Source organism: Stegostoma tigrinum, chromosome 23, assembly GCF_030684315.1.
Source record: "Stegostoma tigrinum isolate sSteTig4 chromosome 23, sSteTig4.hap1, whole genome shotgun sequence".
In the NCBI taxonomy this organism is placed as follows: domain Eukaryota; kingdom Metazoa; phylum Chordata; class Chondrichthyes; order Orectolobiformes; family Stegostomatidae; genus Stegostoma; species Stegostoma tigrinum.
In genome coordinates, this window is record NC_081376.1 from 37253579 (window position 1) to 37277155 (window position 23577).

The 23577-nt window shown below is 39.1% G+C and overlaps 1 protein-coding gene across 1 annotated transcript in view; it reads right to left on the bottom strand.

Annotated features, from left to right (window-relative positions):
- Positions 1 to 23577, bottom strand: part of prkar1b (protein kinase, cAMP-dependent, regulatory, type I, beta) — a 227987-nt gene that overhangs the window by 83064 nt on the left and 121346 nt on the right. Inside the window, exons 3-4 of the mRNA XM_048552442.2 lie at positions 23363 to 23533; positions 20954 to 21045 (exon numbers count right to left, since the gene is read on the bottom strand). Of these exons, the coding sequence (XP_048408399.1) occupies positions 20954 to 21045; positions 23363 to 23533 (263 nt within the window). The remainder of the gene's footprint in view (positions 1 to 20953; positions 21046 to 23362; positions 23534 to 23577) is intronic.

Genomic DNA, 23577 nt, shown 5'->3' on the forward strand with positions numbered 1-23577 from the left:
ATGGTCAGATGGTCACAGTAGCCATTTGCTAATGTGTGTCCTTTTAAAAAGCAATTTGTCTGAAATGTTTCAGGTATAATCAGAAGACAGAAACTTAAGTTTTCTAGCTTGTCATTACACTTTAGAGGCATGACATTGTGGAATTATTTATGCTGGTTCATTAAATGTATTGAAGGCAGAGTTAGACAGTGTTTTAATTGGCAAAGGAATCCAAGTTTATGGAGCAGCAGTTAGGAAAACTGACGTGGCCAAAATTAGATTAGCCTTTATCTTATTAATAACAAAGCGGGCTTGATGGATCAGATGGCACAATCTTGTTCCCTATTGCTAATTATCTAAGACTGTTCATTCTAAAAACAAATCACGTTAATTATACTTTATTCTAGAATCTGTCAATCACAGCAAATAGTAAGACCAGTTGTTTAGAATCTCAATAGATTTTCCCATCATATGTTAGATTTGCATTTATAAAATGTGGATAACAGCTCTTTCTGATATCCACAGAATGTTTTGAGCTCAAATGGAGTTAGCATTTTGGTGAATGAGGTATATGGCACCTGTTCACCATGGGCAAGGGAGACCTTTCTCATGCAATCATCCACTTTGCACTTCATTAAATATGCATCCAGGTTCTGTGGCACCTTTCTGTAGCTTTTGACAATGTTCCACACAAGAGATTAGTAAGCAAAATTAAAGCTCATGATATCAGAGATAACGTATTGGCATGGATAGAGAACTGGTTGGCAAACAGGAAGCATACAGTTGGAATAAATAGATCCTTTCTGAGGAAGGACACTGTTGCTACTGACGGAGTCCAGTGAAGGTTCACCAGATTGATTCCCGGAATGGCAGGGCTGACAAAGAAAGACTGGGGTGATTGGGGTTGTACTCATTGGAATTTAGAAGAATGAAGGGGGATCTCACAGAAATATATCAAATCCTGAAGGGACTCGGCAGGCTAGATGGGCGAAGAACATTCCCAATGTTGGGGACATTCAGAATTAGGAGTCACAGTCTAAGAATAAGGGGTAAGCTCTTCAGGACTGAGAAGTGGAAGAATTTCTTCAGAGTTGTGAACCTGTGCAATTCTCTACCATTGAAAGCTGTTGGGACCAATTTGTTAGATATATTCAAGAGGGTGCTGGACATGGCCCTTGAGAGTAAAGGGGTATGGAAAGAAAGTGGGAGTGGGATGCTGAAATTCTACAATCAGGCATGATCATATTGGATAGTGGTGCAGGCTTCAAGGGCTGAATGGACTACTCTTGCATCTATTTTCTGTGTTTTATGTTTCTTGTGGGATCATACAACAGGAGAGGTGGAAATGTTTACCACTGTCAGGGCCTTCCAGCATCCTTACTGTTGATGCCATTTTAAAAATCTAGCTGCAAATCACTTCATACATTCCAAGCCAGGAACATGTCCTTGCAGTGTGGCATTCAACAACAACTGTAACTGTGGATATGGCCCAGAAAGGAAAGCCAACACCCCATTTTGTAATCATGGGCCTGCAGGTGCTAGCATATTGAGTGGTGGAGAGGAGGGCAATGCTTTATCCTGTTGACCATCACAGGGGGGCCACACCACTCAGCGAGTCTGAACGGCGATAGCATTTGAGGTCAATGCAGTGCTGTCGCGAAGAAGGAACTCAAAGCACTGCCGAAGAAGGGCAATCACCTTTTGCATGGATAAGTGATATGATTTTCTCTGTACTACGTCACACTCACAGGGCCACCATTCACTCCAACTCTGCCACAGCACATCTCAGTAATACACTTAGATTACAACTCTCATGGTGGAACTGAGGTTCCTCGCTCCAGATGAGGAGAAAATTATTCAGTTAGGTGGAGAAGAGCACGGCTGTTCAATTGAGAATGGGGGTCCTCAGTATCCAAATAACCCCATTACTTGAATTCTGCTGTGCTGCATTGTTTCACCTCACAACCAGTGTCAAATGAATCCTAACAGGTGCAAGTTTCTATCCTTCTTGGACAGGTAATTCCTTCACATTTCTTATGCAGATTCTAGCAGCACCCAAAAAGAAAACTCCACAAAAACTCAGCAGGTTTGGCAGCGCCTTTAAAAAGAGTTAACACTTCAGATCCAGTGACATTCTTCAGTACCCTCTGTTCTGAACCTGATGAGTCTCTCCAGGAGTTTTTGTTTACTTTTCATATTTCCAGCATCTGCAGTCATTTTTTTTGTTACAGCCAAATAGAAACTAGTGCCTACAACTCTCAGCTCTATGTCCATCTCTGATGAGGAAGCCGTTCAGCCTTCAGTGAATGCATAGGCAAAGCCTTCATCTGCTAAACCAATACAGAGACTTTCACATCAATAGGTTCTCTATTTAGATTAGACTTGGGATCACTATCTGGCAAACACATTGCTGACATATCTCTGCAGTAAGTCAAATTAGAAACGCCTTAGGTCTCTGATAGTCAGACGATTGCTGGAGACCAGGACCTTCTCAGTCTCAGGCAAAAGACTCACCACCCTGATCTTAGCTGGAGACATGGACTGCAGCAGAGCAGCTGAGGGCCGGAGCAAAGCAGGCTGGAGGCATGGCGAATGGGGACAGTTGCTGGACTGGGGACTGGTATGGTGGTCAGCGGCATGCAAGCACAGTCAGACCACGTGTGGAACCCATCTGCGCTGATCTACTGCACTGTAATGTTTATCTGACTAACATTTATCCTTTTAACTTCATTCTCATTTTCTAACTTACATTACCTTAGTGATTCATAATATAACTTCTTGCCTGTGTTTCTCTATTTTGTATCCAAAACTTGTATCTAGGTACTTTGTACCTAAGATGACGCCATGAAAGACCCCATTGTAAACTCTTCACTGCGCTCCTGTACTTGAGTACACTTGACAATAATCTCATTCTAATTCTGACCTCACCATTCCTTCAGTGTCACTGAGTCAAAATCCTGCAACCTCCTCCCCGATGGCATTGAGTCAACCAAAAGCAAATGAATAGTAGTTCAAAGAGGTAGATCACCACCAGTTTCTTGTGGGCAGCAAAGTACTGGCTCGGCCAGCAATTTTCATATCCCAAAAATGAATATAAGGAGGATTTGTGCACAGATTTAGAATCTACCTCTGTAGCTAAAGATGCTTTGAGCTCACTCCAGATGTCTCCCTTAGGGGAAGGGACAGAGTGACCGCTACAAGCGTTCAGAGGAAGAAACCAAATGCAGGAACCCTACAAGCTTCTTTTCAGGTCACCTGAGGTGCCCAGCTCCTCCAATAGTGGCTAGGATTACGGAAAGGTGTTGGGACCACGATGTTTTACGTTATATATTAATGATCTAGACAAACAAACTAAGGGCATTCTGGCTAAGTTGCAGATGATACAAAGATAGGTAGAGGGGCAGGTAGCATTGGGGAAACAAGAAGGCTGCGGAAGGATTTAGACAGGTTATGAGCAGAGGCAAAGAAGTGGCAGATGGAGTATAACGTGGGAAAGTGTGAGGACCTGCATTTTGGTGGGAAGAATAGAGGCATGAGCTATTTTCTAACCAGGGAGAAAATTCAAAAATTTGAAGTGCAAAGGGACTTGGGACTTCTATTCCAGGATTCTCTTAAGGTAAACTTGCAGGTTGACTAGGCAGTTATTAGGAAGTCAAATACAATGTTGACATTTATTTCAAGAGGACTAGAATGTGCACGGATGTACTTCGGAGGCTTTATAAAACTCTGGTCAGACCGCATTTAGAGTATTGAGAATAATTTTGGGCCCCATGCCTCAGCGAAGACATACTGGCCCTGGAGAGTGTCCAGAGGAGGTTAACGAGGATGATCCCAAGAATGAAAGGCTTACCACATCAGGAACTTTTAAGGGCTCTGGGTCTATACTCAAAGGAGTTTAGAATGATGAGGGGCTTCTAATTGAAACTTACAGAATATTGAATGGCCTAGACAAAGGGGACATTGGGATGATGTTTCCATTGATAGGAGAGATAAGGACCCAAGAGCACAGACTTAAGAGTAAAAGGGAAGACCCTCTAGAATGGAGATAAGTCTTCAGCCAGAGAGTGGTGAACGGATGAAATTCATTGCCACAGAAGGCTGTGGAGGCCAGGTCATTGAGTACATTTAAGACAGAGATAGATACATTTTTGCCTAGAAAGGAGTCAAGGGTTAGGGGAAAAAGCAGGAGAATGGGGTTAAGAAACCTATGAGCCATGACCAATTGGCAGAGTAGACTCAATGGGCCAAATGGCCTAATTTCTGCTCCTGTGTTCTACGGTCTTATTGTCGACCTGCTTGTCACTCAAAAGCCGACAGAAATTCTGCATCTTGCTAGGATATACTGCTTAGACTTGGGCTATCGAATTCCAAATTTCCTCGTGGACAACTGTCCGAGTTTCCAGGCACATAAGGGCGATGATAGAGCAGGCTCCCTCCACTTCAGGTGAGGAAGACATACTGGGAGGTAAAGGCAAGAAAGAAAACTTACTGAAAGCACATAGATGGCCCAGTTGACATAAATGTAAGTAACCTTACAGTTCTGTAAATTCACGTTCATTAACACTTGAAAAAGTTACCCCTTGGGTCCCTTTTAAGTCTTTCCCCTCTCACCTTAAACCTATGCCCTCTGGTTTTGGACTCCCCCACCCTGGGGAAAAGCCTCTATCAATGCCCCTCATATTTTATCAACTTCTAGGTCACCCCTCCATCTCTGACACTCCAGCGAAAACAATCCCAGCCTATTCAATCTCTCCCTACAGCTCAAACCCTCCAGCCCTAGCAACATCTTTGTATACCTTTTCTGAACCCTTTCAAGTTTCACAACATCCTTCCTCTAACAGGTAGATCAGAATCAAATACAGTATTCCAATATTAGCCTAATTAATGTCTTTTACATCCCCAAAATGATCTCCCAACTCCTATACTCAATGCACTGACCAATAAAGGCAAGCATACCAAACACCTCCTTCACTATCCTATCTACCTGTGACTCCATTTTTAAAGAACTATGAACCAGGGTTCCAAAGTCTCTGTTCAGCAACACTTCCCAGAACCTCAGCATTAAGTGTATAATCACATTCATGTGAGAGATAAGCAATCTCTTCAGGAATCCCAATGATGAAACAAGCTATAATAACTAAGCAATTCTGATGTCACATGAACAAGCGACTCCTTGACTGCAGGCAGCCTCAGACATCATGAATCAGCAACAGATGTCTCTGTCTCTCTCTAAACAGTCAGCAGCTTTGTGGTCTGGTAGGACTACAGCGACTTTGTCTTTACCCTAAATGTTAGGAGATCACATTATACATAGATACTTGAAAGTGACATCACCAAAGATACAAGTACAATCAGACAGATCATAAAACATTTATTCAGCAATTAAAAAGATGAAAGATTCCAACAATAACAAGGTCCACAGGTCCTTTAACTGAGCAGAGGCTGCTTGTCAAATAACCAACAGAATGTTGCACAATTAATAGAAGCCTAGACTCAGATTATTAATCTTGGAAGCAAATTTCAATTAGCTTCCCACATTCAATAATACGTTGCACTGTTATGCTGTTTTGGACATCCTAATTTGTCAAAACCTTGATCTTCATTCGTCTCTTCATCCTCAGCGTATTGCTGTCGATCTCCCATGTCTTCTGCATCCAGGACACCTCTATTTTGTCAACTCCAATGATAAGGAGCAGAATGCAAGTGATGAAGGACACCCTTTCTTGGCTGCACTAGAAGACTTCATTGGAGCAGTCCAGACATCTATAGGAGTCCTATGGTCAGCTTCAGAATAATCCTAATAGGAGCATGGGGAGTATGTATCTTCATTCTACATCAGTTTGAGGATTTCAAATATTTGGAAGCGGTTGCCCTAGTTTCTCAACAGCCACCCACGCACTGCCTGAGGACTTTGGAAGGAGACAAGAACGCATGAATTCTCTGGTACCCAAGCACCATTGCAGTCACAGTATATGGTGCAGGCACCCAAAACTAGCATCAATCCTCCTCCATAATTTGCATTTGATGGACTGGAAGCCATTTTTGTTGACAAATTCCACAGCATGTTGATAAATTGTTCTTAAAGCATTGTTGGAGAACCAACAATGATAATTTGTTGCAAGAGAAGAACATGAACATTCATGATTTGCAGAAATGTGATGCACTTGAATGCCAAGATTTGGAGGCTGCACCCAGCTCCTCAGTTGCTCCTTTAAACAAGCCAATGGCATAGAAATTTAGAGCAGCTGTGACATTAGTGAACGCAGGGATGAATGGCTACCCATTCCTTCTGGGCATAAGTTCTGCTCCAGAAGATGACATAGTTCACATTTGCGTCCTGTGATATTTTAAATAGGCACCTAAGTGTAATTCAGAGAGCTGCAGAAAATGACAGAGAAGCCTGCAAACGTGGAAATGTATCATTCTCCTCCTCCTCAGTGAACCTTCACTTGCTGTTTATCCCTCTGCAGATATGCAACATCACAAAGTTGCTGTTCTGTTGGGTTCTGACAACATTGCAATTGCTCTTTCCTTTGATACTGTCTTCAGAGTCGATTCAAGATCACAAAGACTCTGGCAACAACTATGTCTGTGACAGATGTTTGAGCACATAATCTGTGGGCAATGTCAGAAACTGAACTTTTAATTGACAGCACTCCTGAGCCATGAAATCACAATGAATCTTAAGGTTATGCCCTGACAATGTGGTATGAGGTTTCGTGAGGAGGTCAATGTCACACCTCTAAGGAGCTCCGAGGTATGTACCCTTCACAACTTAAATGTTCACACTACAATGGAGAAACAGAATTCTGGCCACCATGAAAGCTCTACACCACTACTACCACCACCAAAACCTCACACATTGCATGTCCTTCAATACTTACTGGTCAGTGTACAAATGTGACAACTGTGAAGTATTTACTTTCAATGATACCATTTCAGAAATGTCAAACATAGATCACTTAAGTTAGCTTGTGTGACTACACTTGCTTAGCTGATTTGGACAATAAATGGCTTGCTGAGTAAGTGCAGTGTGATGTTCAATGGGTCGCATTACAGATCCAGTAGATACAAGATTAATGCAATTCCCCATCGCAGGGCCTCAAATTCAAACAGTTTAATCCTTTTCCATGGAGATAAACAGTAACTCTGACTGCCAACTCTCCATGAGGTGGAAGTCATTTTGTATAGTTATTGTGCAGTTGACTCTGGACTAGAGACAAAATTCCGTTTATCTTAATTATTTGTTGTACTTGCAAGCTAATGTTTTGTATTTCACACACAAGAACACCCAAGTTCCTATATGTGACAGTTTTTTGAAGACTCTCTCCATTTAAATAAATAATAGTTTGCTTTTTGATTCTTTCTGCCATAGAAACACTTCACTATATTAAATTCCATCAGCAACCTATCTATATCCCTTTGCCAATTCTTTACATCTACATCACAACATAACCTCCCACCTATTTCTGTATCAGTAGCAAATAAGGATACATCAGACTCTGGCCCCTCCTTATTTCTATAGGCAGTTTGTAACTGAGGCCATTAGGACAGATCCTTGCGGCACTCCGCTAGTTACATCTTCCCGACTGGAAAAAGACCCATTAATGCTGACTGTCTTCAGTTTTAACTAATCCATGCCAATAAATTACCCAACTCACTGAGCTCTGAACTTCTGCAGTAATTATTTATGTGACATGACTGCAGAGTGGAGAAGGATGGCGTCCATGAAGCATGAAGGAGAAGCTGGATGAAGACCTGAGCAAACAAACAGACACCATGCTTGCAGCTGCCAAGTACCCATTCTGGTTTATAATTTAGGAATTTGCACCATCTGCTTACTTGCGGATGGAGTTGATATTTAGAAATCACACAGAAATCAGGGGAGTTAGGCTAATATTGAGATGCAAATAATAAGTCATCGTTCAATAGTGTTATTCCGAAATTAGTTTAAACCTCAACAGGAACAAATGAAAACCATTTTCTCCTCAAGGTTCCCATTTCTTCCCATTTCTTTGTTCTCAGCATTGTCCACAACTTCTCAAAGGTATGGAAAACTTGAGCCATAATATTCTTGCAACATTTTCCCAAATTTATTGTAAACTATTACTGATGCTATCTAGCATACCTTGAAAATGGAGAAAAATGCGAAGTGTAAGGATTAAAAGACAGCATTCCACTCCTTCGAACTGTGTCAGTTGAAGAAGATGACAGAAGAAAAGGTGGAATAGAGCAAGGTAAGACACAAAACACAATAAACTTTGAGGAGCTATAACACAGAATTGAAAACTTTTGCAGAAATGGTGAGCAACTAGCAAATGCAAAAAATATTGAAAATGGACAGTTGAAGTCTTTCAGCCTTATTATCTTTTTGTTTCAAGGTATATCAAGACAGGGCTCTGGCTTGTTTTTCCTTGGATAAGTTTCTACTGGACTGATGTTGTTCAAAGAGTGGATATCATCCCAAATGTGATTCAATAACATTTCATCAAAAACGTTTAAAATTCAATGAAGCAGGATGCTACAGCATGAACTCCTTTTAAAAACTGAAAGAGCTGCAGCTGCTTTATTCAGGAACAAAAACAAAAAGTTGCTGGAAAAGCTCAGCACGTCTGACAGCATCTGTGAAGGAGAAAAACAGTTAATGTTTCAGGTCTGGTGACCCTTTAAGCTCCTCTTTTATCTAGTTCAGAAACTTCATTATGTCATAGAATGGAAAACAATGCATCAAAAATTAATTCTCTGGATCAATGTATCATAGCAGAAGTTGGCCACAGACCCCAAAATCATTGCATTCTCCACAACATGATTATCCAAGAGGCACCTTGATAAACTGAAAAGGCAAAGAGAAGTGGGTGACGTGTGTCAGTACAAAGACAGTGGTAGAACTTATAAATGGAAAGAATCCCTAAGTTATTGGTACCGTAACTGGAAACATAGTACACTTTATTTTGCCTGGCACTATGACATGAACACTACACATACATTACACGTCAATAAACAGAGTGTACCTTTGATACTTAATTGTTACTTCCTCAACGCCTAACAACATTATAGGTGCACCTCAAACATCCAGACAGCAGGTGTTTCAGGTTGTGTTCTGCCTCCATAATTTTCAAAGGCAATTTAGAAGGATGATAATTAGCAGTTTGCCTGAAACACTCACTAACTGAGGTTCACTATATTAAGAAAAAAAGATGGGTTGCTCTTGGGATGATTAGACCAGCCCATCTCACTGGCCTTTCTCAAACTGCCTCTGGGTTCCAGTGAGGCCACTGCTCAGTGGGGCTGCTCTTCTTGGTTGCTTGTGGGGCACTGGCCTCCTATTGCCTGCTTTTGGCCAACAGCCCAGCCACAACCAACATCCTTTGTCAATTTTTCTCTGGGGTGGCATTCAGGGCTGTAGGGTTCCTGCTGCACATCATGAGTCACAGCTGACGGCTGCTCCAATATGATTGGGTTCAGTGACTCCCTGGATTGTTGCATTGACTGTGGGCCATAGGTTGTTGCAGAGTTCCACCACCTCATTGTGGGAGGGGTGTTGTTAATTTCTGTCATGGGGAGTGCATTGCCAGCCAGGGAAAGGGTGGAGTTGCTCTAGTATGTCAAGGTGGATCCTGGGTTGGTAGGGGAGTGCCTCTCCTCGATGCTGCGCAGTGATGCAACAAGGACAGAAACTGCAATTCCGAAGGCTAGGCACTGGGAGCTACCGCAAGACAGAGTGTGGGGAAGGTTGTATCAAAATAGTACCAAACATAGATCAGGTACGACAGTGAATAATACCGAATCAAGCTGTGCAGCATTCAGAGATTTCAAGACCCAATAGCTTAACCATAAAGTAAAAGACTAAACTTCCCTCAAAAACTGTGAATTCAAATTATTCACCGTAATGGTATTAAATTTTACTGCTGCTGCATAGCATTAAAAACAAACTTCAAACTTATCACAATTATTTCACATGGACATCTAGTATCTTTAAAGTGCAATTATCAGACATAAATTTGCACAATGGGTAATACTGTTAAGAACATTAAGTACATTGACTATATGTTTGACTGGAATTTCATTTGAATGCATGTTTAATTGTAATGTAATTATTAACAATACTATTTCAAATGTTAATAAAAACAAAGAAAATTGATATAGTGTACTATCACAACCTCTCAAATGCCTTCTCTCTGTAGATAGGACAAATGTTTGCACGTTATAAACATCCTGCGAAAAAGTAGGATAGTTTATCCTGATGTTAAACCCCCATATTCAAGATTCCCCATCCAAAGAAACAAACAAACAACCAAACACTCTGCCCTGTCAAGCCCATTCGGAATTTTTCTTTCAATTCAACTGCTTCTCATTCTTCTAACCTGCAGACACTAGCCAAATTAATCCAGTGACTTGTCAGAATATAACCCTCTCATCTTGAAGCAATGTTTGCTGCCTCAATGCTTGAACTGAAAAAAAAATCTAGTAGTATTGAAAAGACTGGCTTTTGAGCAATAATTCATTTGTTAGCACAACAAACACTATGTCTGTTTATTCCAACAGCCATTTTCTCCATACAACTAAATATGTGCATTCTATAAAAGTAGTCTTGGAAAATTCATATTTTAAATGGTGCCAGAGCATACAGTAACTCAAGCACAAATTTTTTTGGGATGGAAGAGAGGAAATCAAATACACATTTATACACAAAAGAATATGCTATCAAGGGCAACCAATATTTACTGTACTTTGTTCTTATGCTTGCAACTTGATTTCATGCTCCTCAACACAGTCACATGTTTTGCATCCTGCAGCTGACAATGGATGATGTGTCAAATCTTGCAGCTGTTCTCCTTCCCTCAAAGGCCATCTTTGTTATTTGAAAACATAGCAACTGTTGCATCTATTTTTCAAGGCCAGTGATTGACCCAGCTGTTAGCCTGGCAGGCATATGAAAGCCTGGGTTTAAAAAAACCTCAAGAAAAAATGGAATATAGCTGTGGAAGCAGAAAGAGACATCCGTTTGCATTTGTGGAATTCTTATTAATGATTTGAATATAGCCATTACTGTAAAGCTTGATGAGATAATATAATGAAAGCAAATCACAGTATACCTTTACAGAAGAAGCAGGCCAATAATAAGGGAAGCGTATTGTTCTACAGCACACCGTTTTTTATTAACTACATGGGAACTTGCAAAGTCAAAAATATGTACAACCCTTTGCACTAGAAGAAAAACGCTTTAAATGTCACTTCATCACTACTTTGTCTCCTCCTTTTCAACCAACTGCCAACTCAAGTCACACCAATTCCAAGCACTTATGCTAAAACTCAATTTTGCAGACATGTTATCCAACGTCTTTTAGAATCTCTATCGAAAAAAATCCATACCCTATTCCATAGAAACATTTCAGTAACCTCAAAGAATTCAAGAAAATGGGTCAGTGTTGACCTACTTTTCACAAATGCATGCCAACCTTGATATTTGTGTGTCATACTTCCTTAACATGAAGGCAAGTATTAAGTCAGCAAGGCATCATTCTCCAGTAGCACCTGTTTGCAATGACACATTCCCCTTCACCATTAATCCTTGAAAGTTGCCACCCAGGTTGACAGGGCTGTTAAGAAGGCATACAGAGTTTTAGCTTTTACCAATAGAGGGATCAAGTTCGGGAACCAAGAAGTTATGGTGAAGCTGTATAAAACTCTGGTGCGGCCGCACTTGGAGTATTGCGTACAGTTCTGGTCACTGCATTATAAGAAGGATGTGGAAGCTTTTGAAAGGGTGTAGAGGAGATTTACTAGGATGTTGCCTGGTATGGAGGGAAGGTCTTATGAGGAAAGGCTGAAGGACTTTTTGAGGCTGTTTTCATTAGAGAGAAGAAGGTTGAGAGTTGACTTAATTGAAACATATAAAATAATCAGAGGGTTAGATAGGGTGGATAGGGAGAGCCTTTTTCCTAGGATGGTGACGGCAAGCACGAGGGGGCATAGCTTTAAACTGAGGCGTGAAAGATATAGGACAGATGTCAGAGGTCGTTTCTTTACTCAGACAGTAGTAAGGGAATGGAACGCTTTGCCTGCAACAGTAGTAGATTCGCCAACTTTAGGTACATTTAAGTCGTCATTGGATAAGTATATGGACGTACATGGAATAGTGTGGGTTAGATGGGCTTGAGATCGGTATGACAGGTCGGCACAACATTGAGGGCCGAAGGGCCTGTACTGTGCTGTAATGTTCTATGTTCTGTTTTATATCTCAAAATATTTATAATAATTTGACTGTTAGCTTGTCCAAGCTTTCTCCTAAGGTCTTCCTCTCAATCATGCCTTTGTATCTTTCTATGTCATCCTACTCTGCTGACTTCCCACTTTTTTTTTGTAGTTTTATCTGCCTTAATGTTTGGTTTCTTTATTTGAGAGACAAAAGGAGTCAAGGGTTATAGAAGCAAACAGGTAAGTGGAATAGAGACTGCAATCTGAAGATCAACTACGATCTTATCAAATGGCAGTGCATGACTGAAGAATCAAGTAGCCTACTCCTATGCCTAAATCCTAAAGTTCTATATTGCTGATCATGCTGCTTAATTACACTAGAGGAACTGAAGCACTGGTTTAGTTTGCAGATCCAATTCAAAGCTCCTCCATACTAACCACCTTTCCAGTCAAAGCTAATTGTGAAACAACTGAAAGTATCTGCCGTCATCCATGTTTACAAGCATAAAGCAATCCAATGGTGCCAAAGTCTGAACTTGTATCATTAACTGTTTTAACAGCGATAATATAGAAAACTGAATTTAAAAATAAAAACTCATGAACAGTTCTGTCATTTATGTCCATCAACCAAGTAGGGCAAGAATCAACCATCTCTCCATTAGGGAGATTGTTTCAACAACTTTACTTGCCATTTTAAAGTTCACTGAATCTGATGTTCGAAAAACATGCATTACAAACACTCATGAACTCTTCCAGCTGGCATTCTTGTTGAAACAGAATTTATTTATAAAAATCAAGCTAATCTTTGGATATTGATCTTGTTCATGACAATTTTTTAAAAAGCCATCATGAAAAGGAAATGCCATCTTTTGCAAAGTGCTTAGCATTTAACATAAGTGTTTCAAAATACAGTTACCCTTTTCTAAACCTCACCTCAAACATTTTGTAAAAGGTACAGTAATGCATTAGTTAAAGAAACTTTCAGGAAAAATTCTCTATTTCCGCTTATAAAATCAGAATATAATTAAAGGTTACTTTTTTACCCAAGTAGCCACAAAAGAAGTAAAGTAGAATCAAATAGATAAAAGAAATCCTAGAATAAACCATGCACTTTATACTTAAATTTTCTTTTACTTAGTGCCAAACCACAAATTTCCATGAACATCAAATACCCAGAATATTGAAAAGAACAGATTAACTTACTAACATGGTAGGCTTTTAGGTGGTTTGTGATGAAAATATAGTACAAGAAAAGACCTATAATCTTGTTGGTCAATTTAGAATAAAAACAAAATTAGCAATTAAATCAAATTTGTAGATCAATAATGTACTTAGAAGTTATGAGAAATCAACAAAATCCGATCATTACATTAATATCAATAAAATGATGATACTACACATCCCAAAGTTTAAAAAAAAGTTCTCCAATCAGACACTGGTCCTGTACAACTCAACAAAAGTCAAAAAATGCACACGTTTTTCATGAGTCACCTCTTATGGCAAGCAACCCACCACAAATCTTGTTTCCCATTCTAAAAGATTTAAAATGTTAAGCTAAAACAATGTACAAGGAACCAAAGGCAAAATTTCACATACATTGACAGAAACGAAAGCTCTACTTCAAAGAAATAGGAGCTACTATGGAAGACAAATTCTCTTCTTCTGACTAAATCTAACTGGTTCTGGAAATAACATTCCCAAGTAAAATGAGCATAACGAATACACTTGAAAGGTCACATCAGCTGGAGACACAGTTACTCCACGTGAATAATGACAGCTTCTCCTAAAACTTCTGTGCAACATCTCCTTCTAAGATTACGTTCTGAAATGTAATCTGATCAAGAAAGTTAAATTCAGATTTATGATTACCTATGGAAAAACCAAACGGACTACATAGTTCTTCAAAACAGGGAAGCATGGAAAAATGTCAGGATAATTTCTACAAGATGCACATCACACAGTTTTTAACTTCCTTGATGTAATAGATAAGGAAAGTCAAGATGTTGAAAAAATTATTAATTTAGAGAACTTGAGTTTGTCATAAATAGAGATTAGACAGCGAGTGGAGCCATTCAAAATAAACAATGATGAAACTGTTACGATGGATGAAATGACAGAATTGCATATAATACTTGGTTTGAACTTTCAATCGTAGAGAATATCTACCATGGCTCATACTTAAAAGATGTTGAATGGCAAACAAAACTGGCTTGAAGTGTTGAAGGTGCCAAAAACAAATTAGTACGTCTCACCTCTAGCCTTTAATGTGCATCTTTCTTATTTCTTATTTAATCAACAGAATTATGGTCACTGGTCTTCTGAATTTCATTCAGTTTGCCACCGAAGCTTCAAAAGATGATCCTTTGTCCAGTACATTCTCATTGTAGAAACCAACTCTTCACACTAATTCCCAAAAATTCATTCTTTCCTTAGAAATAAAGCTGGAAAATGTTCTGCCCTTTTCAATATTAATTCTTCCTATAATATTAAAGCTTTTAAAAATCAAAATGTGATGCAATCTCACCATCTTTCAGTTTATAGTGGTCTCCAAGGTGAACCCTGATCTTTTCATTTTCAGCACAGATTTTTCAACTTCAACCAGAATTTAAGCACTGATTTAGCAATGTGCCATCTTCAAAATTCAGCTTCATTCAATAACCCTCTTATTCTTCAGTCAGAACTTTACAGATTCAAGTACCAATCCAGGATTTGGGCAGAAAAGTCTAAGTGCTGATAACCCATTGGAGAAACATATTGGAAGAGATTTCTTTCAAATGAGACATGAAACCACAATTTCATGTACCCCATGACGCTGATATAAAAAATATGGCATGATTTCCAAGAAGAATGAGGGAGAGTTAACATTAGAGACAAAGCGTGCATTTCTCTCCTTATCATCAAGGTGGAAAAAGACTCAAAATCACATTGTTCTTTGACGGAGCCTGGCATTCACAACGGGCCACTCTGTTTAATGCATTACCACATGATGACACTTGAAAAGGTATTTCACTGAGTGCAAAAGTGCTTTGAGACATCCAGTGGTTGTGGAAAGGGAAATATAATGCAAGTTTTTTTTTTGGTTCGCTTGTTGGAAAGAACTTTTGACACCCAGTGGTCATGAAAGGCACTGTATAAATCCGTCTTTTGTTCCCCTCTTCTTTCATTTGCCTAAGTTTGATTTTTCTCTGAACAATATTTAGTGCTTTCAAAAAGCACCAGTATAACCACGGATGACATATTCAATGCTCTGCACCTGCTTTGATGAAAGATAAAGTCCAAGTCTGGTTAAAGGTAATGTCACGTTGTTGGAGTCAGGTTCTATATACTACAATGCACTAATTCATGATCAGTAGTTGCCTTGTAGTTGCAGCATTTTATGTTCAGATACTCAATAAAATAAATCCAAAGCATATCACAAATGCAGTCCTTGTCCTTCTATTTTCAAATTCAAATAGTTGGAGATATTTCCATTCCTATTGTCAGTTTTCATGATTGTTTGTTACAATACACAGTAATAAATAATATTATTAGATTGTACTTTTCCCTTCAAATTAAAAATATTGATCATATTTCTCTACCACAATACTAGCTACCTGTTGGACACACTTTGAAGAAAATCCAGTCAGCTGGTATTTGGTGCCTTGCAAAGGTAAGAGTGGTTGAAGACAAAAACAAATTCAATTGAGTTGAATGTTCCATGTCAGGAGGAACTTAGATTAAGAATTCATCTATAACAGAATGAACAACTCCCCAGCCCAAAGACTTGGGAATTCAAAGAAGTAAACTCAGTTAGACAGAAGATAACAAGAAAATATCAGTATGGGAGAGAAGCTAATCTAAATTTAAGAGAGAGACAGAGAGAGAGAGAGAGAGAGAGAGAGAGAGAGAGAGAATGAGAGAGAGAGAGACTGCAGTCTTTTGTTTGCCAACCCTGCTGTATATATTGAAACGACAGTCCACTTCACGCAAAAGTCTAAACAGCTAGGTGGAGAGTCAACAGGAGACGATGGATTTCAATTCTAAAAATACTGCCCATGTCCAAGTCAACCTCCTACTTGCAGGCTAATGTATGATCTCAGAAACTCAACTTTTACATATGATACAGTACTACAGTTTTTGATTGCTCCTGGATCTGTTGATACTCTCTGCCATTTCAAACTTTCATTAAATCATCTACTGCAGGCATGTCACTGATCAACATCTTCAGCTTCTCCAAACTTGTAAGGCCCACTTTGTTTAAAAATTTCAGTACTCATCTTATTTGTTAACTGAAAGCCACTCATCAAAAAAGTGCAATGAGGCCTTTAAAAAAGGTAAAGAAAGAACTGGTCTCCCAACAAATGTGCAACTATTCAAAAGGAGTACGTTATAAGATGGAGGCAGGCAGCCAAATCAAATCAGCCTCCCTATCCCTACATTCATAACACAGATTAAATCAAATACTCAACTGAGCATCAAAATTGTCCCAATGGTTCTTAACCTGACTTTTTGAATACAGGGACCAAGTTTGTAACTTAAACAAAATAATTAACTATTTATTAATTATAGCAGTTTTTGCACAACAAAGTTAAAGCAACAGGTAATTTAGTTAATATCTAAGATTTAACTCTTTATTTTTCCATTTCTAGCCCCCATTCACACAGAGTTAAGGGATCAATCAAAAGAAAAATAAGAGGGATGGAATTGGCCCCTTCACTTAAGCATTCTTCACAATTTGTATTATCACAGGCATCTAGGAGTGTATGTTGCCTGGTTTCTGAAGGCATCAATCACAGCAAACAGCTTCCAGTATATTTCAAGGAATAGTCATTTAATTCTTATAACTGAGGTGCTATTCTCCAAACATTCAATAATCAGGGGACAATCATAACTCTGTCTTGTAGCTTAGGCAGCAACAATCCTGCTGACAAAAGTTTAAAACCATTCAAACTTTGATTTCTCTTTTTGTTATTTCTAACATTTTTTGTTGTTTGACCAAATAGCCCTGCAACTCCGTGAAACCCCTGTTAACATCAAAATATTTGCCATCTGTTTGAGCATTACGCTTCTCTGGAGTCAAAAGATCGACACAGCACTTTGAACAAGAATCAACTAGTAATTAAAATCCAGGCCTGGCCTCATGAACAAAATCAGTTTGTTTGCTCTATTCTTAATTTTTAAAAGGAAGATGCCACTCCTAGTCCAAAAGGTCATCTTCACCTTTCACTTCTCAATTCACAGCTACAAACCAGAAAAAATAAAATCATGAAGACTTCAACATGCAACCTTTAGCACATTCCAATAGGAAATCATAGCTGACCACCTACCTCAATACTATAATCCTGCAGAATCTCCACGTCCTTTAATGTCAGTGATAATAATTTTTAAAAAAACGATCTCCGTTTTGAATATACTTAAATAACTCAGCTTCCACAGCATGCTTATTCCAAAACAGTTACTAATGGGTAAAGAAAGTCCCCCTAATTTTTGTCCTAAATGGCTTGCCCCTTATCTTGAGAATGTCTTGTCAGGCTTGAATGCTGCTACAACTGAAGATACCACCTTTCTGCACTTCTACCCTGTGTATCCCACTACCAACTACATAACCTTCTGTGATTTCTCTTCTTATTCATGTAAACTCAAGAGGATACAGAGCCAGTTTTTCCGATATCTCCTCAGGGGATAGTCCCGCTATCCAAGGCATTAGTCTGGTATACCAATGCTACACTTACACGGTTTTAATTACATTTCCTTCACAGCCAGTAAGGCTGTGAAAAAAAACTGTTGAACACAGGACTGTTCACCCCTCAAGCCTGCTCCAACGTTGTGGCTGACCTGCCACTTAATTTGCACAATCCATCTTTGTTCCCATAACCGTTTTTTATGGAGTCTAACAAATGTCAATTTTAAAAATTAACAATTTTTAAGCATTAATCTCCATTTGTGGAAGAGTTCCAAAATTCTACTACCCTGTGTAAGCAGAATTTGGGATTTTCCTAATTTCACTCCTAAAAGACTTGGTGTAATTTCTATCGGCCCCTTAATCACGGATTCGTCAAGGAATGTTCCTTCTCAGCTGCAAAGGCTACATTCAGTGGCCTGTGCATCAAAAAAAAGCAGCAGATACATATTTTGTCTATCTACCTTGTTTCCCTTGAAATCTTAAAAGATTTCAATCAAAGGACAACATGGTGGCTCAGTGGTTAGCACTGCTGCCTCACAGCGCCAGGGACCCAGGTTTAATTCCACCTTCAGATAACTGGCTGTGTGGCGTTTGATTAGATGAGATTCCATACAGTGTGGAAACAGGCCCTTTGGCCCATCAAGTCCACGCCACCCCTTGAAGCATCCCACCCAGACCCATCCCCCTCCAACCCACACACCCCTGAACACTACAGGCAATTTTAGCATGGCCAATCTACCTAGCCTGCACATCTTTGGACTGTGGGAGGAAACTGGAGCACCTGGAGGAAACCCACGCAGGCATGGGGAGAATGTGCAAACTCCACACAGACAGTCGCCCAAGGCTGGAATTGAACCTGGGTCCCTGGCGCTGTGAGGCTGCAGTGCTAACCACTGAGCCACCGTGTTGCCCTTAAAGGTTTGCACAGTCTCTGATGTCTGTGAAGGTTTCTTCCGGGTGCTCTCATTTCCTCCCGTTGTTTAAAGACGTGTACGTTAGGTGGATTGGTCATGCCAAATTGTCCATCGTGTCCAGCAATGTGCAGGTTTGGTGGATTAATCATGGGAAACGATTGGTTATAGGTTAGTGGATGCATAAGGGCGGGATGTTCTTCAGAGGTTCAATGTGCATTCGATGGGCCAAACTGCCTGTTTTCATTCACTCTGTTGGGATTCGATGATTCGAATTTTCACTTAATCCCCATAAAATCCGGGGAACACAAAGTTAGCTTCCGTAATCTTGCATCATATCTCAATCCCAAAGGTTAAAGTATAATTTTAATTGAAATTATCAATGCAGACTTATCACTGGTCAGAGCATGTGTGTGTGTGTGCAAGCAGAACTTCAACAACCTGAGAAAAACAGAATCAGTACATGGCAACAATCCTTTCTGCTCCGAGATCATTATGCATGGATTGTGGGGTTTGTGGATTCTGATACCTGTTTAAGAAGGAAATGACTAACAAACGAACACTGAACATTTGAGGGAGAACATGTAACAATCCTCCTAGAAATTCAAAAAAATAATTTTCAACAGGTCAAGTTAAATGAAACTGTATTGATTATTTGTGTAAACTACAAAACGAAATGCATAATTTCTGCTTTCAAACACACGGTGCAAACAGCAACCATTTCCACTGGCAGTCCCAGAGAATGGTTGCTTTATGAAAAATTTCATCCACTGGCACCACTTAAATAAGTGGAAAATGGGTGCCTTGGATCCTATCAAGGGTGATTCCAGAGATACCTATGAATGGTCCTGACAATACCGGAGGCCATTTATTTTTAAAGTTGAAAAATAAAAGTAAACATAAATTGATTACTGCTAAAACTGATACAAAGCCTACACACTAGTGATTTCAAAAACAGAAATCAAATAGTACAAGATTATGCAGGCAAGATGAAGTAATGATAAATGTATTAGTTGTGACAGCACTAAACCAGAGACCCAGGTAAGGCCGGATGGCACAATGTGAATTCAACTAGAAAGAAAATCTGGAATTAAGTGCCTAAGTGATTAAAGCGAAGCTGTTGTCAATTGTCAGAAAAACATACCTACTTCCTTTAGGGAAGAAAACTGCCATCCCTTTCTTGGTCAGAACTGCATGGGAGTCCAAACCCACAGCAACTCTCAACTCTCCGCCGGGCTAGCCGGTGATGCCTACACGCCATGATTTAATTTAAAAAGTTCAAAATTGGACAGCAACAGATAGCAAAAATACACTTGTAAATATTTAACATGATTTTCCAATTTTGAAAATGGATAGAAACGTTAAGTAAATCTCAGAAATGCAAAATGACATTTTGTGAAAAATTACTACACCAAGATAGTATCAGAATCCTGTTATGCAGCCAGAATTCCAATGGGTGACCACAAATTCTACCTAGAGTATGCCAGCACCAGGTGCACAATACACTTCTGGGCATTGCAGCCACTGTTTTTCTGAGCACAAAAGCCTTTTTGTGCCAGTATAATATTATTTGAATATACTTTCAGACAAAAAGTCGATTAAAAAAGGGAAAAAGAAAACAAGAAATTTTGCAATCTTATTTATCTAATTATGATAGCCTTCATACCCTAATCAAAGTTTTCTATATCAAGATCATATTTAATCAGCTTAAACATCTGACCAAAGAAATTTGCCTTCTGACAATGTAGGCATTAATGTACCACTCTGTTTCAGTAATTGATGAAAACAAAAATCACAGGAGGAACAAACTGCACAATGTAAAGAGTGAAGGGTAACAGCAAATCTTAAATAACATGATTACTTTTTTTAAAAAAAGTACTTAGATGAGCATTTGAAATGCTATAACATTCAAGACTATGGGCCTAGTGTGGAAAATTGGGACTAGTGCAGGTGGTATATTTTTGACATGATGGGCAGAATGGCATCTTCTGTACTGTATGATTCTATAATTCATTAACCTTTATTCAATCAGACCACAACTAATAGCTGAAGGAAAAAGAGGCCAGATTAACATTAACATTTATATCTGCCTGAAAACAGGATACAAAGGTGGAGGGCACAGCAAAAAGGCAATTAAAAACACAGCAAGGGAATAAATTGTAAATGTGAGCAATAATTGCATCTATGTCATCCAGTCACCTACCTCCGTTCATTATCATCAAGATGAGCAAAGAGAACATTTTTAGAAATAGCTTTTGCAAGTGCAGTCATTGTCTTGTAGTCCTTTGGTATGACCTATGAAACGATAAAGGAAAATGAAATCTACTGTTGGACACTGTCATCCTAATGTCATGAAGTAAACTTATAGCCAACTGTTCACACAATTTATTAAGATTTATGTTTTCCAGAAATAGAACGTTTACTGACACATAATTCAATACTCTAGTGAGATATTCACACAGTTGAATATAAAACTAAAAAGGAGCAGCCTGGCGATCAACATAATTGTCTGGCACATAAGGGTTAACACCTACAATTTCTCAATTGCAATGTAATTAAGGACAGAACTACATTTAAAGATGTCGCTTCACAATAACGAAGTAGAAAAAAATTATTTCATATGACCTATTTAATGTGGTCAAGTTTATGCTCAAAGATTTACACAAGCTGTTCCAAGTCAGGAAAACTAGGATCAGTGTTGTTCAACATCAACTTAACCATAAACAAGATCTACTACAAAATGGTACAGGACTTCCACCTCTCATCACAGCCATGCTCATGACAGTTTTGGCTCAATAGAATTTAACACAATTAGTACTCATAATCGATCTACAAATTCAAATTAATCTCCTTCCAAAATACTTGCACAGCAAATTCTCAACTCTAATGATATGGACCAGACCAAACTCCCCTTGAATATATCAAGGAGCTAGCCTCAACCCTAACTTTTACCTTACTTAAAGGCCAGTGTAAGATTCTTTGTTCCAGATGTAATTCAACTGGTTACACTACTCAGCTTTAAAGCAAAACACATTTTCTGTTTACCCTGTAGTTAAAACACAATACAAAACAAAATGAAAAATTAGAATAACTACTCTCTTGGAAAACTTAACAAAACAACAGATTATTTATCGACTAAATAGCAAATGTTCCATATAGTAGCATCCCATACACACACACAGTAAAGACAAATTCAGTAAAAAGATTGTCTCATGTAATTTTTGCAGCAGAGAGAACCCCAGATTTTAGCTACAAAAGATAGAGAGGAATAAGAGCTTCCACATTCATCTTCAATAGCCCAGCAACTGCTGAAAGCTATGAGAGCCTGACTCTACCCATTCATGCTGCTTGAATTCTTCCAATTGTTCGCAGAACACAACCCCAAGGCCTTACAAGCTGTTTAGTCTATTGGCTTGGAACAGATCACCCGTCACTTCTGTCTCAACCTCTCAAAGAAAACAGGTCAAAATAGATCTCTTAAAGCCAAAGTATGGTCACAAATAAGCCTTTAAAAAGAATCCTGATAATGGGGTTTAAACAGAAGATGCATTTTTTTGCTTACTATTTTGTGGATCTAACAGATGCATTGATATTTACAGCAAAGAGGAGGCCGTTTGAGCCATTGTGTCAACATAGATCTGATTACATTAATCCCATTTTTCAGCTCTTGACTCGTTGACCTGGAGGCTTTGGAAATGCAAGTGGCATCTTAAAACTTCTGAAATGTTATGACAGCTTGCGATTCAACTACTCTTTTGGGCAGAGTTCCAGATTCCCAACACCCTCAATGAGAAAGTGCCCCCTCAACTCTCCTCCTAGATCTCGATTTCTTTGCTTAAATTTATTGATTATTGATTAGTATTCCAGGTTATTGATGCCTCTATTAGATGGAAAGGTATCTTCCTGTCCACCTTATGCCGTTCTACTTCGTACACCTTCATTAGGTCCCTTCTCAAACTTTGCTGCTCCGAGGGAAAAAAACCTCAACCTTCTACTCCCAATTCTCAACGATAACATTTCTAGAATGTGGTGACCAGAAGTGCAAACATTCCTCCAGTTGGGGCCGAATGAGCATTTTATACCATTCTCGCATAACCTGCTCTTGTATTCTATGTTCCAAATAATATAGGCAAGTGAGCTTTATGCCTTCTTACCACCTTGTCTATCTACCCTGCTACCTTCAGGGATCTGTGGACTTACACGCTGTATGATATTCATTACCATCCAGGACCCTACCATTCATGACGTAACCCTTGTCTTGTGAGCCCCCTGCAAGTGCATGACCTCATACTATTCCAGGTTGAATTCCATTTGCCACTGTTCAGCTCAACTGACCAATCTGCTGTTTCCTCCTGCAGTTTACAGCTATCTTTATTATTTGCAACCTGACCAATTTGTGTCATCAACAAACTTCTTCATCATATAGTCTACATTTAAACCTGAACGATCAACTGAAACCACAAACAGCAAGAGCTCAGTACCAAGCACTGCAGTGTTTTCGTGAAGTGAAATTTTGAACAGCTGTGTCAAAATATTTCAAAATAGCTTACCTATGAATCAAACTAATAATACATTTACTATTATTTGCATTTACAATGGAAATAGGCCATACCTTTCGAACATAAGACACTGCATCTTCTTCAGTATATACTTCAGCACTCACACCACCTCTTCTATGTCTTGCTTTTACAACTGGATTTGGAGGTGGTGGTGAAATCTCATCATCATGAGTGTCCGACTGAGAATTGGACTTCTGGCGAGCCAATATTTGTTTGCATTCTTCCTACAATTAAACAAGAAAAAGCTGTTCACATGTACACAGATATA